This window comes from Drosophila arizonae, chromosome 3 (genome assembly GCF_054131065.1).
Source record: "Drosophila arizonae isolate 15081-1271.41 chromosome 3, UAZ_ARI_1.0, whole genome shotgun sequence".
NCBI lineage: Eukaryota > Metazoa > Arthropoda > Insecta > Diptera > Drosophilidae > Drosophila > Drosophila arizonae.
The window spans coordinates 13,329,562-13,349,209 of NC_142923.1; the positions used below are offsets into that span (position 1 = coordinate 13,329,562).

At 32.9% G+C, this 19,648-nt stretch overlaps 1 protein-coding gene across 14 annotated transcripts; it reads right to left on the bottom strand.

Annotated features, from left to right (window-relative positions):
* Window positions 1–202: 202 nt before the first annotated feature.
* On the bottom strand, window positions 203–19,409 carry LOC108610605 (ATP-binding cassette sub-family G member 1). 14 transcript variants are annotated; one of them, XM_089464886.1, is made up of 11 exons: window positions 19,256–19,409; window positions 18,017–18,118; window positions 3,759–4,048; window positions 3,244–3,389; window positions 2,940–3,178; window positions 2,573–2,865; window positions 1,387–1,555; window positions 1,230–1,330; window positions 1,002–1,157; window positions 729–937; window positions 203–667 (listed from the first exon to the last, which is right to left on the bottom strand). In XM_089464886.1, the coding sequence occupies exons 2-11, from the start codon at window positions 18,087–18,089 to the stop codon at window positions 529–531; spliced, it is 1,815 nt and encodes a 604-aa protein (XP_089321012.1). In that variant the 5' UTR covers window positions 18,090–18,118; window positions 19,256–19,409; the 3' UTR covers window positions 203–528. The 14 variants fall into 14 exon arrangements, with proteins under 14 accessions (XP_089321012.1, XP_089321009.1, XP_089321007.1 ...); XM_089464883.1 differs by lacking the exons at window positions 18,017–18,118; window positions 19,256–19,409 and adding exons at window positions 4,158–4,498; window positions 14,316–14,439; XM_089464881.1 differs by lacking the exons at window positions 18,017–18,118; window positions 19,256–19,409 and adding exons at window positions 4,158–4,498; window positions 13,980–14,185.
* Between the last annotated feature and the right edge of the window lie 239 nt (window positions 19,410–19,648).

Below are 19,648 nucleotides of genomic sequence, written 5' to 3' on the forward strand. Positions count from 1 at the left end.
TATGCAGTGCCAAGTGATCAGGGGTGCACAAAAGCTTTGGCAATGGCGCGCGATAGTATTGGTGTTTAAATGCATGCTCAGAAGTTCAAGGTTTTGGTCAGATAATGTCTCGTCATTCTGATTCTTTTCAATTTAACTTAATTCAATTATTGGAAATGATATTTGAGTTCATTATCAATAAGATTAAAAGCTGTTAAATTCATTAATTTTTTACTTGTCCATTTTATTCGAATTTATTTCTTAATATAACTTAATTAATTAGGTATTTATATGACATATATACATATGTATAGTCCCTATACGCATATGAGAACTATATAACCGTATAAAATCTACATATTCGCTATTATTATAATTTTTTTTTTTTTTACATATTTTACAGTATGTAGTACAGCAATAGGTAAGCATTAGTTAAAGTATCACACGCCGATATAAAAAGGTTGTTCACTTGAACTAAGCGATAAGTAACATAAAATCACATTTAATTTATATTAAGCTCAAAATACTAGGCAACCAATGCAATCCAAATCAAACCGATTTAAGTTTATGCTTTAGCGTAAAATACGCCAGGATCTTGAACAACGTTATGTGGCCCAAGATCATCGTGATGTTATAGCCAAAGTCGCCCTGTTCCATGCCAAACTGACGCAGCACCGTAATTGCATTTCTATAAAAGAGAATCTTTATAAGTATATATGTATTTTGAAACATGAAAGATTAAAACATACTTGAAGTGACAGTAGAATTCGGTGGGTGGACACTCTAGCTTATCGCGATGATTCCCATACAATGATACAACCATATTCTCCAGAGCATAACGCATGGGCGAAAGGGCAGCTATGAATCGTAAGGCTGCGGGTATGTGATTTAGCAGGATGAGGAAGCCCGAAAACATGAGCATAAAACATGTCGATACAGCTCCAACAAAGGTGCCATTCTGCGAGGGAGAGAAAGCATATATTAACAAATATTATGAGATGATATATATGTCCCTATCTTACCACCGGATTAAGTAAGGTGCCCAGGAATACGCCCAAGCCATCTGCGCAGATGGTTACGACAACAGCAGTTAGTAAATATTTTACAAAGCGATCTAATTCAACTGGCTGATCGGTCATCAGATATCCAATGGTTATATAGACGGTCGAGAAGATTATCTGCAAGGGCATGGTATATTAGATATAGGACAAATCAGATCAATAATCTGATTTAATAATATATAAACTTACATGCACTGGCGTGGATGTTATCAAGGTGGCCACATAGTAGGTTCTCAGTTTGTACCAATTGTTAAAGGTTTCCTTTTTGATTATCGCAATTTCCAGGGGATCTATAAGCAATGTATATTATTATAAACATATAGGAACTACATTTGATTTCACTTACAGCGCAAGATGCCAGGCATTATGGTCGTATACCAGAGATAGACGCAGTGTATCATAATCATGCCCACGTTTGATATTTGCTTCGTCGCATTAATGCCGGAATCGCCAAAGAATAGTCCAATCATAACGGCGCTCAGAATGTGCATGCCCAGCTTCAAATATGTCAAGGTCTAGTAAAAATAAGAAGTAAATTAATTTTAAATTAATTATAAAGGCCTGTATAAAAATAAAAACTTAAATTTATAGTACAATAACATTAACAAATAATTAAAAGCTGCCGTATAATTAAGGGTAGAGGGCATCTATATATGTATATTTGATCTTCAAGTTGAGCCCGACCAACAGTAAAACTTTCTATCTAGAAAACTAGCTCTATATTAAGTAGGTGATTAAGGTAATTTATGCATAACTGTGTGTATATTCAAGGTTTTGAACTATGAATAAACATTAATCTAGATATGAATATTTATGGATTTCGTAATATAATAAGAATTTATATAAACTTAAGTATTGTGCAATAGAGTTTTTTTTATGTGGAAGACCTCCTAAGTGTTTCTCAATAATTGCAATTATATTTCCTGTATTCCGTCTCTGTCTCTCTTCTTTATAATTTTTTCTTTTTCATCTCTCGTTCACTCAGTTATCTCTATCTGTCTTTCTTTCTCTTTCTATATTTCTATAACAATTGTGTCCCTCTATCTCTCCATCTTTCATCTCTCTCTCTCTTTGTCTCTCTCTCCTTCGCCACTATCTCTCTGACCTCTCTCTTTCTCTGTCTCGTTTCCCTCTAATTTTCCTTCTCCTCTCCGCTTGTGACTCTCTTTCTCGCTCTGTTACCCTCTCTATCTTTCTTTCTTGCTTTCTTTTGTAGTCCCTCTCTTATGTTTCGAATTGTGTTTATCTGTTTCTAATTGTTTTTTTTTTTGTTTCTATCTCCCGCTGTCTATATTTCTGATTGGCAGAATCGTATGAGAAACAAATACAAATCAGCTAAATAATATTAAGTGTCTGGTCAAGTATACATATATGTATGTGCTTAACATATGGACACATATGTATAAATAAGTAAATTCAAGTTCAGGCTACGCAGATTTGGGCACGTCTGATCTCATTGTCTTTTGCAAGCTCTATAAAAATGCTGAGCTCTCTGAGTATATATTTTATGCATTAAGGAAAATTGTACACACCCAATCCCTAAAGAACTGTAGGTGACAGCGTCCAATTAGCAGCCATAAGCGTACCCATTCAGGCGGTGGGTAGGTGTGCTTAATGAGCTCCTTGGCTGATTCAGCCTTTTGTATTTTGGACTGCGCCGCTTGGCCTTGGGTTTGCGATTCGTTGAACTTGGCCACCTGAGCATCGGTTGGTGGCTCTGCCTCGTCCTGCAGTAGTTGCTGATCGTATCGCCAGCGTGCGTCCCTGGCACCTTCGGTCAAGGCCTGTGTATGATCGTCGAAGTCACCGTTCACGCACTCCAGCACTGTCACGTGACGCCAATGACATTTTTATGATCAGTTAAAGGCGGTCGCCAATTAGTGGTGTAGGTCTACTCACAGAAATCGGCTGGATTGTGATAGGCGGGGCACTCGAGTCCGATCGTTTTCAGAAACAGCACCGTATTTTGAGGCGTGCCCTGATAGGTGCACTGACCAGAGCTCAGCACGTAGATCAGGTTGAACAGATTGTAAATGTTTGTCGAGGGCTGATGGATAGTGCACACAATGGTGCGACCCTCGTTCGCCAGCGTCCGTAGCAGTTGTATGGTATCAAAGGAAGACGAGCTGTCCAGACCACTGTGAAGGGATACAGTCTCAAGGTTAATGCTACATCTGATCGTGCTGTTGTAGATGTTGCTTACGTTGTGGGCTCGTCTAAAAATAGCACAGCTGGATTGTCAATTAGTTCCAAAGCAATAGACAGGCGCTTTTTCTGGCCACCGCTCAGCTTGGAGCATCTTGTTTGCTTGGCCTTGGTCAGCTTCAATGTGTTTAACAGGTGATCGATCTGAAAGGCATGGAAAAATTTAAATTTAAAATGGGCTGAGGACATTCATTTCATTTTTAATCTTTAATCTGGTTTTTAAAGAAAGAAAACTTATATATACTTGTATATATACATTTTTAAAGCTATTAATGCTAGATGCTGTGCTCTTTATGCTAAAAAGATATGATAAAAAATTTCTTCTAAAAGTTCTACCAGTTTCTTAAAGCTGCTAAAGATTTTTCAACCATTTAAGATAAATTTTAGTTGAAGCAATAAAACATTTGATTTATTACAAAGAATGAAATACTACGAGAAGTTGTTTAAGGCATGTTCGCTTGATGGAGTATTCTACTAAAACACTCTCTTATTCGGCTTTATCTTGAATCTTACCAAAATGCGTTTTTCCTTCAGACCAACACACTTATTGGATATCTTAAGTGCTGCAGCGAGAAGCATCGTCTCCTCCACCGTGAAGAATGGATAGAAGTGATCATCCTGCATGATGTAGGCGCACAATTTGCGTGCCTTGCCGATTTCAATGGTGCCCGAGACACCATTTTTGGTGAGGCCCGTTAGAATGTTCATAAGACTAGATTTGCCGGCACCCGATGGGCCCATAATAGCAGTCATCTCGCCCGATTTGAACGTACCGGTAATGCCCTTGAGCACCGACTTTTTTTCTGCAAGCAAATTGCGAATAGTCAATATAAACAACATAATGCAAATATTTCAAAAGAGTTCAGGTAAGATTTTTATCTACTTTTGCGAGTGTATTTACGTTTAACGCACCTTTCTGCTTCGGCTCTTTGACCTGGTAGACCAGATCTTCAAAGTGTATGTCGATGCCATAAACTGTTTTTAATAGTTTGCTACTATCCATGTTTATTTGTTTATATTTAATTAGTTCGCACTGTGAAGCTTTTTGTTCATCTGTTTTAATATTAATTTTGAAATGTTTCGTGTTTTTTTTTTCTTTATTATTTTTTATTCAACTCGATTCGTTGTATTTCAGAATTCACTTTATTTTAAGGTCGCTTAGCAAATGCTTTGGCTAATGCATAATCATTGCTGCAATGCAATTAGTTTCAATGTAAGAGAGCCCCTCTTGCACAAATGTTTAATTACACGCTCTAAACAATTAAAAAAAAAAAATGTAAATTAAAAATTGTAAATCAAAAACACAATGATGACAAAACACTTTAGGCTTCAGCCTGTTTCATTGTAATTGGAGCGCGAACTGAATTGACATACACGCGGGGCCGAGCTCTTGAACCGCTGAACCATTGCATAAAACTGCCAAACACCAACCACTCAACCACTGCTCAAGCACCGAGCCGCCAAGCCACTGAACCGACAAACGAACAGCTGTTAACTGCGGAAGAAGCGACTGGGCGGCAGAGCCAGAGGCCGAAGCAGAAGCAGAGGCAGAGGCAGAGGCAGCGACAACTGCGCAGCCGCGTCGACGGCCAACGGGGACGTCAACTGCGCAGCCAGCTGTGCTTTAAAAACCAAAGCAAAATCCAATAAATTAATTCGTACAATAACAATGAAGAGACTAGCAGCAGCAGCAACAACAACAACAACAACAATAGCTATCAGCTATAATACGCATATCCAAATCAATTTGGCAATGCAAAACGCGTCGACAGAATGTCAAAAACAAAAACAAAATTCAAAAATAAAGTCAACAATCGAGCTACGGGAAACCAAAAATGTTCAAGTTTAAAGTTTTGGACGTAGACATTTTTTTGGGCGAACAGAACACGCACGCACACTTACGCACACACACACACACTCACACATACACTCGGGCTGTCTATTTGACTAGTGAGTCAACGGCTATATACATATCTATAATTGTCTATGGAAGATATAATAATAATTATAAAAACACATAAAATGTGTCCCATAGAATGAAATAATTTGCGAACGACCTTCCCGTCATTGGTCTAACATGACAATGCTCAAAAACGTGGAACAGAAGAGGAATGCGTACTCTCGCTTCGCATATTATGAATATTATTATTATTTCTGTAAATATGTAGGCAAACATCAAGTGTAAATAGCGGTGGAAATGGGACAGCACCGAATATTTTAATATACTTCACGCTTTGAAAGACTAAGAATTTTAATATATTGGAAAAGTTGCAAACAAATCTTGCCAAATAAGAAAACCAGTTTGCCTTTTTTTTCGGTTTTGATGAACCGTCTCGATTGTTCCATAGCATATAAAAAAAAAAATGAGAAGATGGTGCTAGATAATAAGCTGAATTTGTATTATAGAAAACAAATGTATAAATGTTTATTTTATTTTTGCTTAAAATGGAAACTAATATTTTAATAATGCAGAAATTTTTTCAATTTACTTTTGTATATCAAAAGTCATCAGAATACACAAATCAATTTAGTATCGCTTACTTTCTAAGTAAGTATTAAACTGGTTAATAATAATATGTAGAAAAAAAAAAAAAATAAAAATAAAAAAAAAAATATATATTTAATTTAATTTTTATATATATAAATTATGTATAATATATAATTAATAAACATTCAATTAAAAATAATGTATCATTATTATTATTATTTTATTTTATTTATTCATTTATTATTTGTATAATAAATGCATATATATAAATAATCTAATTTACTAGGTATAAAAAGATTTAAAAAAAATTTATATATATAAATTTATTTTACTGTTATTATATACATACATATGTATATATATATATATATATATATATATATTTTTTTTTTTTTTTTATTTTACTATTTAAATGAATAGGACATTAAGAAAATGTTTTAGATTGCAAAGACATCATTATTTATATTAAAACTCTATAAGATTTTTTATCATGTGCTTGATTGATTTAATACCAACTCATAGATAACAAACAGCATTAGTTAGTTGAGTACGCCAAGATTTTGTTTAATCTCTTGTGAGCTCATAATAAAATTTACCGCAATGCGCGCATGAGCTGATGACCAACAAGAGGATGATAGTAAACGACGCGTCGTAGAACAGTCAAGTAACAGCAACAGCAATAGCAACAACACCAACAGCAGCAGCAGTGGCGGCGGCAGCAGCAGAAGTAGCTAAGACAACAACCTCTGCAGATGAACAACTTTGAAGAAATATGGTATTTGTTAATGGCATTTGTGGACATCAAGTAGTCGACAAACAGAAGTGAAACGACAAAAAATGGCATAAATTGCAAAATTCGAATTACACAAACAACAACATGCCGAAATTCGTATGGAAAATAAAAAGAGAACCGTCAAGACCATCGCGGTCGCTGCACAATAGTATAAACAGCAGCAACAACTTCAACAACAACAACAACACCTGTTTTAGTAGCACTTGAATGTCGACGGTTCGGCGACCGTCGCGTCGCGGTTGAAACCGCGAAAAGTGAATCTGAAGTAGCCGCCGCGCTGTTTGTTGCCGCTGCAACAGCTACTGCAGGGGGCGAAGGGAAGCTGTATACAATATTACTATAATAGAGCCACAGCCGGCAGTCTTTGTCAGTTTCTTGCTTCAGCTCTTGCTGTGTTGTTAGTATACTCTAACAGCGGGTATCACGAAAAAGCATAAGATCAAAATATAAAGCGGCAAAATTCATACTACTGCCGATATTTATATCATTTTTTTTAACTTATCAATCTTATGCAGTTGCTGAAGTATTCAATAGGATTTGACAGTTCTTAGCTGTTGCCAAGGAACTTTCATTTAATTGCTGCAGTATAGGAAGTGATTGGCTTAAATAGCTGTAATAGCTGTCGTAAGATTGATCGGTCGCAATTAAACCTCTCATTCCTGCTCACTAGCAGACCTTATATATCTTTTACATGCATTTAATATTACTAATACATTAAAATTCTTATGAATGTTGAGCTACAATTAGACAAGTTAATAGGATTTAATAATCAGGAAACAGCATTTTCTGAAGAAGCTGACGGCCATGAATCAATATGGGAAATGTAAAATAGTGTGTTTGTGTTTTCATTTATAATTTAGGATATTCCATACACAATATACAATACATTACATACCATATTTTATTTTAATATACATATATAAAATTTAAATAAATTTTAATATTAAAAAAAAATATCATTTAAAATTTACTAGAGCTTCCTCTCTTCAGCTCTAACAGACTTCATTCTTCAAGCAACTCCCAGATTGCAGTGTATATAAATTTCGCTGTACAAATTATGCGTTTTATTGCGTTTGTTTTTGTTTTTCTTATTTGTTTTACAGCATTTGTCGCCGGTTGCGCAATGAAATTCCTGCGCTTTGAATACTCTCGACCGCAGCCTCAGACTGTCTTTAGAATTCTCGTTTATTACTACGTGACTCAAGATCTTAATACACAGCTCTTACAAAAGAGTCTTTTGTGAAATAGGTGTCAATAGAATGCCACTTGGCGGCTAACAAAGAGCTGCGCCTTTTAACCAAAATTAAGGCCAGCAGTCCATGCGGCTCTCAGGCTGCTATCAAAATTACCATAATTAAGTTCAGAATTGGGCATGTAAGGGCTCACCCTATATAATATATAGACTATTTTTCAATGTATGAGTACGCTGTCCTTCGAGTGCATAGCTAAGCTGCAGGTCGCTAGTGCAATAGAAAATGTAAATATGTATATATGTATATATATATATTGAGATATGCATATTTATATATATCATGTACTCGATACCTTGGGAACTCAAACACTTGACCGACAGCCGGCACTGCCACTTGCTATCAATTAAAGTAAATTGTATTAAGATTGTCGTTGGCTTTTACACATTTTTTATTACTTGAATATCTAATGGAAGTAATTATATGCCTGACAAATGCCAAGACGTTCCCTATAGAATATTAGTTGAAAGAATTTATGATTTTCTAAGACTTCAACTCTTCAGATGATTGGTAAAATATGTAAATAAGGTATTTCTATTCACTTATATGTTTATATATATGAATATGCATGCATTCAGCTCTTAGCATAACATGATTTGCTGATAAAGATACAGTTTTGCATGCGCCAACAAAAAGTAATAAAGATATTTAGAAAGGCGTGATTAACAGTAAGTTAGCACAAAACTAAGTGCACATATAACTACTTAGCTTTGCGAATAGTGAGGCCAAAAATATAAGCTGATATCTGGTTAGAAGCATATATACTGCTCTTTCAGATATGATTCATAACTTTTTGGCTTTAAAACAGTAAAAAAAAAAAAAATGAAAAATTTTAAAATACGAGTCTCTGATTAGGATTATAATTATTTTAGGTAAAATATACATGTTTGTATTTCGGGGTATGTTTCATAAAAAGATAAGATTTTACTCTAGACGTGTCTAAGAGTTCTGAATTTCTAGCTTATAACGACAACTAATGGAATGAATGGTTTACTTGTAAATAGATTATATCTGATATTTTAATTTCAAATTTTGTTCAATTTTAACATTCTGTAAAAAAGTAATGAAATATTTGGGAAACATTAAAATTTGGAAAATATTGAAATATTTCAAATATTGAAACTTTTGAAATATTGAAGAATATAAAAATAATAAAGTTTCCTTTCATAAAATGTTAGAATATTTCACGGAAAGACAGCTAACTTCTTAGAAAATTTAGCATTTAGATTATAAGTTTTAAAAATCGAAAAAAATTTCTAAAATTAGAAAGTGTTTTGCTACAAAATATACCACTCATAAAATTATAGCTACTACTCTTATGTTGACCTTCCTTTATAATGAGATAAGATTGGACTGGATTGGAAAAATTTAAAAGCTTTATAAATTGGCTTTTAGATTATGAATTTAAAGATTTAGAAATTCGAATGAAAAATGTTAAACATTTGTAAAACATGGAACATTTTCTGCTACTAAAATATATATTCTTAAAATGATACAAATTCAAGCAATAGTGATTTAGTTTATTTTCGAATTACCTTATCTACGATCTATTTGGGAAACTCCACATGATTCAGTATATAGGTTTTGGCCATTTCTATTTGAAATCAAATGTGGCAAAGGTAAACACAATCTTTTCAGCTTGCTTCTATTTGTTTAGTGCTTGCATAAACAAAATAATTATACTATTTTAGGGTATTAATTGCATAAACAAATGAATGAAATGTGTTTAAGATCAAAGTTAGGTACTTAACAATCCCAAAAGAGCAGAAAACAATAAATATAAAATTCATAATCATTGCTCGTTCAACGTTTATCTGCTGATCAGTGAAGCTTCAAGGTTGCAGGAATCTGAAATCAGCTAAATACACTTAGCAGACATGATCGATTCCGTCATAAATACGTGTTTAGCTATTGGCATTCTGTTTAAACAATTTACTGTGAATCATTGTGGAATTAAAAGTGAAATTAAGCGCCGAAAAATGAAATACGCTGTTGATTTGATTAGGTGCGACTAAGAAGTTGCACGTCTATCTGGTTAAAGTTTACTATTAATTTAGTATTAATTCAATTACTTAGCATGACAATTAGGCAAGTTCGATCGCACCTAGAACAAGTTGTTAATTAACAAATGTCGTCGTTAAAGAGATTGGCTTGGCAAAAGGTCTGTTTACGCTCGAATCGCTAATAGTTTTGTGAATGCAACTCTTTAGTACCCAATTAGCCAAGTTCAATCGCACCCAAAACGAGTTTTTAATCTAGAAATTTTGTTGAAATGGAAACCAAAAGCTTATATTACGGTCAAGTTCTCGGACGATAAAAGTGTTACACAAAATCAAGTCAGCATGAATTTTTCTGTTATTGTTGTTGTTGCTGTTGGTGTTTTTTTTTCTGACCACCTTGCATGTTCTGACAGCCAACACATAAAGAAGTTGATCCGCAAGTTCTTGCCTTGTCATTTCACTTTTTATTTTTCATATCCCACAGCAAACCAATTAATGTCAACAGACACAAGAAATATCAGCAAAATGAATCGGATTTGTGCTCAGTGCATGAAGCGTGAATTTGAATGATGGAATTTTAATTTACCCATAGTTATTTTAATATATCATCAACAGCTAAATAATGAACTCTCCTTTTCTGAGCAACCTTGGATATTTAATACAGATCGCTGTTTTATATGCCTGTTTATTTCAGAATCGAGAAATTTAATCCAAGCCGTTGGCAATTATCAATTCAAGCTGTATAGTTAATCTCATCATAATGATTAAATAAGTGCTAGGCTATTTACGTCAGAAAGCCAATTAAAGGGTTGGTTTGCTTTTTAATGCGAAACAGGTTCAGTTGAACCCAAAGCTGTTGGAGAATTTCTGAAAGTCGCCTGTTGAGTTTTAATAAGTACAATTGATAATTACTATAATTGATCAATTTTAATTGAATGCCGAGAGCTTTTAGAAATCTAAAGATATTCTACAATGTAAATACATTATAATATTACATTATGGTAAACTTGATAATTTTGCTATAAAATGAGGGAAAAACAACAACTTGAAGCATGTTATATTTTGTTGACTTTACAAAGTACACAAGCCTAACATTCATTGTAATATCTATTAAATTCGCAGTTCATTCAATATTTCTCGTCTAATCTATGCACAAAGGCTTTATCTTAATCGAATTCATTCTGTTATTTATGACTCACAGCCACAGGCTTTCAGACTAATTAAAAATGTGCTAGGTGCAGCTAGACCCAGGGACATCATTTCACAGTCTAGCTAGGAATTTGCCGCAACAGGTGAGCCAGTTACGGAATCGCCATAAAAAAGCTCTAGGAAAAAAGAAAACACTCACAGAATTTCGTATTTGCCAATTATAATACAATTTTCAGAGTCGAGTATCGCAGCTACAGGTGGTTGGGCGGCGCCTTTTACTCAAATACATTTCGGATATAGAGTTTCTCATGCTAGCGGCGGGTTCTGAATGGTTTGCCATGATGTTTGGCCCAGTACGATAAGTACGGAGAAAGATAAGCGCCAGAGATGGGTGTGGGACGTTCTCACCCACACACTCACACACACACACACCCACACACACACACACACACACACACACACACACACACACACACACACACGGAGACAGAAAGTTACGCACTTTTCATTGCTTGTGTTTCTATTTTCTGTTTATGGATATAAATACGTATGTATGTATATACTCGTATATGTATCTATCAAATGTACACACACTACATCGGGTTTGTAGCCTTGTCGGACTCTATGCAAACCGGAGCGTATTGCATTACAAATTGTATTTTTCCACGCCCTCGACTTGAGGAGAGTATTTTGACGCTCAGTCAGACCCCGACTGCGACCCACTCTGTGCGCCCATTGTTGCTAGTGACAATGATGACAATGATGATGATGGGGTCCGTTGGGACAGACAGACAGGGTCTGGACTTTAAGGGCTATGATATCATCATCAAATGCGATTTGGCAACAATAATTGCACCACTAATAAAATGTAAATAAATGTATCGAAGGCAACTCATCATGCACGCATAATTAATTTGTGGCCAACAGAAAGGAAGGCATACATAGCGTATGCGTAATTTGGGCAATACAAATACACGTATACATATATGATATATGTCATATTGCATGCCAAAAATAAGAAGAAACATTTACTGAACTTTGATCTACAAAAGAATAATAAATTCTTGATATATGTATTTCTTATGGCGTGTTCTGTGCATCTGTATGCGTGTGTGTGTGTGCTCCATTTTCTAGATGATTTCATTACACAAAATAAAAGAAATAGAAGCCACTAGCTAATACAAAACATAAAAAGCAAACGGAGCAGTCAAATCGAAATCGAAACCAAAGCTACAAATAGTTCAATTAGGTTTAAATATTTTAACTGTGGAATTGTGTCAAATACGTTGAATAACTCACGAATTGTTTTACGCCTTGCTCTTGATATTCAATTCAATGAAAATGAATGAAAAACAACGCAACAAGTAACGTGAAAAGAAAGAAGAAGAAGAAGAAGAGGAGAAATACTCTTTTATATATCGAAGTGACTTCCTACATGCAGCTGGTTTTATTTAAAGAACACGAATCGTTGCAGAGTTTTGCATATTTTTTTAATACTTTCTTGTTTTCTTTACTTATTTATAAAGACGGAAACATATATAGCGGTAATTATTATATATGTGAAATGCGAAATTTATGCTTTCAAATCTGTAACACGCGCGACGAGCACTCTATTGAGAAAACATATACATATGTATAGTAATATATAAGCATATATGTATATATATCTGTGTGTTTTACTCAGTATCTCAAAAAAACACTTCCGAATCGCTCAAAATGCGGCGCGAGACTGAGACTGGGTCGACGTTCAGGCAGCCATTGGCGACGGCGTCGGAACGAAACGGAACTCGCGCAAATAGTTTCTGAAGCGTTGCGGGGTCTCTGATATCGTATGTATATATCTACTCTTTTTTTTTCTATTTATTTGGAGAGCGCTCGCCTAGGGTCTATCATTGTTTTCCTAATGTTTATTAATAAAAGAACTACAACAACACACGGCAAAAATTGAGCGTATAGTCGGAGAGCATCTCGCGAGAAATGTTCGCGAGTCTCTGTTTTTGTTTGGGGTGCTCAATGTGTCGCCGCTGCTCTCAAGTGATTTGTATAGAATTCTCCGTCCCTCAGAGTCTTGATGCTCAGCTGGCCACGGTGCACAATTGAGTCTGTCCAATAATGTGAATATGGCTTAGTTTAATTGACCGGTTGAACTTGTTAGCTATTTAACATTAAATAGCTAAATAGAAAGAGAAACCCGAGCATATGTTTAGTAATTCACTAATTATTAATCGTATTTCCCGGTAGGCTGGTTAAGATGGAAATTCAGTAAGAAATTCGGTTGATCTATGCTTTTTTTTTTTTTCCATTGCGCATGTGTTTTATTAGTCTAATCTAGTAATTTCGGGTGGCTAGCTTAATTTTTTTTTTGTATATTTTTTGCAGATAAGCTCTATAAAATAGCTATAGATAGTAGTACACGCTTCTCATTGATACACTTATGGCATTGAAAAAATTGTTTTAAATTGAATTCGTGTTTCATTTTTCTTCATATAGTACATTTATATTTGTATATTTATGTGTATAAGCTCAAAGCTAAAGCTTAATACTTAATCAAAAAATGAATTGGCAATAAAATGCGAAATACTTATATAAGAAGTAAATATATATAGAGATAACATTATATTCATTAAAGACGATTTTATTGAGGGCCAATTAAAAACTAGAATCAACGATGCTGCCGTCTATTAAAAATTAAATATATTACTATAAATATAATATATAATATGTTATTAAATTCATTTATAGGTTTTTTGTAAAATATTTTTTTTTTGACCAGCTTCTTATTTTTTGGAAATCGGAGATCAAGATAAATTGGTTGTATTTCTCTGATCGCACCGATATTTTGGAATACAATTAGTATAAATTTAACAATAATTTTAATGATTGTTAATCAGCAAAAAATTCGTGTCAAAATATTAGCAGGCTTCAGTTGATAGCACTTAGAGATTATTTTACTTTGAACGCATTAAAGATGGGATTAGCATATACAATAATATTTTTGTTTTTTTTTTTGTTTTAATTTACGGAAAGGCTTACTTGATTTTATTTCGTACTTACTTTTTTATTTTTATGTTTTTAATTTTGTTGATTATCTTTGCATAATTTGTATTGGGAGTATTTATTTGTTAATCTAAATAACTTGCTATTTAATTATTTACATATGGTTATTTTTTTAAATGACAATTTCTGATTTAAATTTATTTTATATATATTTGTATTTTTTATAAATTTCGTATTTTTGAATTAATTAAAGAAAAATTATCTTTAATAAGAAACTTGATTTTTCTAATAATAGACAGAATTTTATTTGTATGCAGCTGTAAATTTCGAAATATAAGTGCTTAGATACATAAATAATGTGAATTTAACTCATTCACATTTTACTGTCCTCACCGAATGAGTTATTACGGTGATTCTTTAAAATGGGGGTTTCGATTTGATTCTCAGGCAAGTTAGACATTAGCTATAAGCTAGCTTGGCTTAGTGCAGCTACTACAGTTCGAAATTGTTACCACCGTGCCAAACCCAAAACTAAACCTTAAGTGCTGAGCTCACTTGCCTTTTATAAACAATCACTTAACAACTATTATTATCAATGGTTCAGGCCGGATGACTGGGAGCTTATAAACAGTTTATCTCTCTTGTTGTTAATACGACACATACGCGAAAGGCGTTTTTCAATTCGTAGGCATACCTTTACACGTATTTACTATAATTTAATAAATGCTAAATAATTACGTATTACGCTGTGCAATATGCAATTAAATGCTAAATTCCGGTTTTTCGTAACCCTTGCTTCAACACGACTGCAGCCTATAAAATAAGCAATAACATTCAATTACCAAGAATGAATACATTACATTAGCTACTTGATGCATTCTCCAACTCTTTTCGAACTATCCACGAGTCTAAATATTAATCTGATAGCCACTAGATAATTTCCAACTGATTTACAACACAACTTTATATTAGTTTGTTGTATTCATTTTCCCCCACGGCATTTATATTGCGGGCTTTATAGCTAATTACTTAGGTTCATATGATAACTGATAGGGCCTTATCAGGAGAAAGGTAAATGAATCGGCCCACGTACATCCCAAACATATTAGATTATTCAATACAGCGAGCCCTCGCACAGATAAAAACCCAATTTACTAGTATCGAGCTTGATATTGAAATTATAGCAAAGGCACTTCACTAATATGGTATTTATTAATATTTAGCAGGCAGCTAGTTTTGTTCAGTCATCATTATAGATAATATTGTTTATTGCATTTTTAGTATATCTTTAATATTTTTGATATACCCTTATTGGAACTTTGATCTCGTGATGAATAGTCTTTTTGTTTTTATTTTTTTATTTTTTATTTATGTATAATAATTTTCAATTGTATTAACATTAAATATCCGTGTTTTTTGTCTATTTGCTTGATGCATATATTTTATGCACTAGAAAATCCGAACAATACCCAAGATAAATTTATATATTTAAATTTGTAATTTATATTATTTCATATTATTATTGTTTTTTATATTTTATCACATATTACTTGCCTTTCTGTCGCTTTTAAGTGTTTATATTGTCGGAACAAGCATATATATTATTCGTTGTGGTTGAAAGATATGCGGTTAATAATTAATAATTTCATAATAAAGTACAATTTGTTAGTCATTGTTAAAAAATCTTGAATATAAATTTAAAGAATTGCAATACTGGGCTGTCCATTTGGGGGAGTTGAACTTTAATGAATGAATGACATATTGTTATAGATTTTATTTATTTAAATTTTTTTTTTTTTTTTTTAAATTTTATTTGTAAACAGAAATCATTAAAAAATTTTGAACAACTTTTTTTTATTAAAGAATGCATATCAATATTAATTAGTGCCTGTATCTGTATTATTTTGTTAAATTTCTTATAGATTTCTATTGCAAAAAAATAATCATTATTAAATACATTCATCTCGCTCACGATTCTTAGCTAAATCTGAATCGCCTTAGAAACGGCATGCCTCTAATTAAGTTAACAAAATCCATATACCTTAATTTTTAACTTCGTGAACGAGTTACGAGTTTGTAACATATTTGTTTTTTAAATATTTTTATAAAATGTAAACAAACTATATTTACTAAGCCTATTTATACTGAGATAAAAATATGAATTATAAAATAGACTAGATTTGTAATTTTAGAAGGTTAGCTTGTGATTTACTGACTAATATGTATACACATAGATTTATAGTGTGTGCCTTCAGCCAACAAATATTTTTCGTTAGTCTCCAAAGAATGCAGTCTATTCTATTTAAAGTTTATAGTTAAAAAAAAAACCAGTTGCTAAGTCAATGCTGCAAAATACAATAGTAACTAAATTATAGTGTTTGTTTACTGTTTGTCTCGTGTACTAAGAAACAATACATGCTTACATGTGTGTGCGTCTGTGCGTTTGTGTTTGTTATTCAATAGAAATAATAACAACAATAAAATCAAGCACAAAATTTAAACTGAGGCGGCAAATTTCGCTGCGTGCTTGATTCAACATGCGATCGCAAACGCTTTTGACATTGACATTGAAAACGAACACCGAACAGGCATATATATATGTATATAGAGACGCCACATAAGCTACAGAGACTACCTAACAACCGGCTGGCCTTCTCTGCATAGTAATCAAACAACAACAACATTAGTTAACAGGCTTTGACTCTTTGGCAGAGCTACAGCTGACCAAAATATAATATTTTCAAATCAGCTTCCCCTGCGTATTTTCCTCTCTCTGTCTCGCTGGCTTTGCACTCGCCGCAAGGTAGAGCCGGCTTAAAGCGGGGGAGCTGAAAACTCGAATAAAATGTCGTCACGACTCGGTTGACTGAACTCGTTCAATATTTATACATATACATATACGTATATACATTTTTTCCTATCCGTTAAGTTGTGAGCATTTAAATGAACTGCAGCATCGGTAGGTACTATAAATTAACAAGTCTCGCTTCAAGTTTGAAACATTTATATTTTGTTTAACAAATTTTGAACAGTTTATCATTTTTTTATTATAATTATAATCTGTTGAAATTAATAGATTGTATGGTCCGCTGAGCGTTAAGTGCTTGAGTTTTGAATTAAATAGCCGCATGCATTTATTTTAATTCATAATTTTTAATATATTCAAGGTGTGTGTTTTTTATGGGTTGGTATTAATTTATTCTTATTTTTTCAGAACAAGTTTTGTATACAAAAATTTTTATTTTGTAGTGTTTTAAAAGAATAGTTTATGATTTTATTGATTTTTTTTTTCAAATTTAAAAAATATTTTCATTAAAGAAATTATTTTTTGTTGAATAGAATATCAAAGCGTCTTTGTAAATGATTTCTCTAAAATTTGTTTACGAAGAAATTACAAGGGAAGTTAATAAATATTTATTTATATTAATTAAATTATTAAACCTTTCCAGGAAGAAGCAGAAAATGTAAGAAATATTTATTTTCGATCTTAAGCCATGAATAAGTAATTTAATACTTGCAAATATTTTCATCTCATTTAGTGTGAAGCGTTAACTACTTATTCTAAGTTGCCAATTCGAAAGGTCATAAGATCGCGTCTTTAATCCATTTAACGTTCTAGCTGTCTAGTTGATAAGAAGCTGTGTAAATGCCTTAAGTGGCTAAGACTTGACTTGTTTTATTTATAGACAAATATTGTTGCGCTTATTTGATAAATCAATTTATGCTATATTTGGTAAATAATTAAATGTACTAAATATATCGATTTATTAGCTATTTAGAATGACTTTTACTTTCAACCAAATGGAAAATACTTCAAGATGTGACATGATTTGATTCTAAATTGTATATTCGAATATGTTAGACGAGCTCTAGACACGACAACTCAATTACGAATACGTGTAGATAATTACAATGTGGGTTAAAGAACTGGCTAATCCGATGACGGGAAAATCATTAAGTAATGCATAACTTATTCGATTTTCGTACATTCATATTGCAAACACGTTTTGCAAACTAATAAAAAAAATCGAACTAATCGAAAGAAATTTGAATTGTAGCAGGGCTTGTAATTGCTAATAGCTTATAGTCCTTACCTTTGGATTGGGGCATTTCCACACGGTAGCTGAGATTCTTGAATCGGATGCAAGTATCCATTGACCCTACCATTATTTTGTTCCCTTGAGTTTGCAAAGTGCCTATAAAAAACAAATAAAAATAAAATTTGGTTTTGACCAACCTTTTAATGTAATTAAAACAAGTAAATGAACTCTAGGCGAGACTGTTCGGCTACGAGATCTCCTATGTGCATTTGCTAGATATCTAATATTTGAAATGTGTTTCTTGCAAATTTTAAGCAAGTGGGAAGGGTTGAGGGTTGACATGCAAAATGTGATAAAAATTGTATTAAATATATATACTTCAATCTAAATGCTAAATTTGAAGGCTCAAGCTTTAACAAAAATTTTTTAAGGTTTTTAATCGATAACATTACAATTAAAATGGTTATTGATTTTGCGGTTGTTGTACAGGCCGAAAAATGATCAAGTGGCTTGCTTTTGAGATCGACTCATTCATATATCATATCGATTCAGCTCATCTACCATGCCCTATTCTGCCTGTTACATATACTTCAACAAACGCATTATACCCAGATAATATTCCGAATTAGTTAATTCGCTTTGAGCATAAGACTTTATGAATGATTGTAACTAAAATTATTGATCATACTAAGCGAAATTAAAATGTTTAAGTATGCGTAAAAAGGCTTGGGTGCAATTTCAACCTTTGCTTAATTATGCTTTTAGTTAATAAACCGTATACATACCATGCTTATGGCTTATGGCGTACATTGTTCAGTCAACAAAACAGGTCAAATTACCCAAACTAATATATGTATGTTGTATATAGGCTTTAATTAGACATGATGAATTAAATATTATCTCTGAAACTATGGTAGTTGAAACGTTAGGGATCTGAATTGAGAGTTTCGAAATATAATCGCGTTGATAGTCAAAAATTAATAAAATGTGGCTTGTATATCTAAGCATATGAGGGGCGTGGTAAAAGGGAAAACTGTCTTTTATACATGTTATTTAATCTTTTAGCTTCAATAATACGATTTAATTTTTAAGTTGACTTGGATTTTTTTACTTAAAAGCAATGAAATTAAATTAGAGATAATGAGTTAATTCTCATAAAATTTGATAAGAATAAGTTAAAAAAGTCAAAAGTTTTTGAATCGTATTTTCATAAAATGTTGGTAATATGAAATAAAAAATACATTATGAAATATTTAACAAAATAGCATGCTTCATTAAAAATACTTTAATTACCGTTTTATTGTTTCGTGTTCAGTTTAAATAGGGTTTTTACTTTTACTTGTGAGTGAAACGTTTAGTTCTTAGTTTTCAGCAAGCGAATGCATTGAAGTATGCCAAGAGACTGTTCTGGTGTAATATTGCAGCCACAATGAAGCTGTGTCGCACTCTAAGTATTATTGACAACCTATGTTTATGTAGTTTTAGCGGATTTAATTACTAGATGCAATTTAATTAACAACCGGGTGATTAAATACAGCCGCGCTGTACCGCAAAACCAGACAGCCTCCGTGCTGGAAGGCTCGGAATCGATGTAAAAATAGCTAAGCAGCTACGATCTGATATTCCACGAACAACATGTATAAAGAGAGAGATACGTATATACTTATATATAAATCAAACGGAAAT

Bases quoted from the DNA above. Each gene is read 5' to 3' on its own strand.
- LOC108610605 (XM_089464883.1), bottom strand. From the start codon at position 4,248: ATGGATAGTAGCAAACTATTAAAAACAGTTTATGGCATCGACATACAC. The intron at 3,179-3,243 runs GTAAGCAACATC...ATCCCTTCACAG, and splicing joins TTTTTAGACGAGCCCACAAC to TGGTCTGGACAGCTCGTCTT. The intron at 938-1,001 runs GTAAGATAGGGA...TCTCCCTCGCAG, and splicing joins GCACCTTACTTAATCCGGTG to AATGGCACCTTTGTTGGAGC.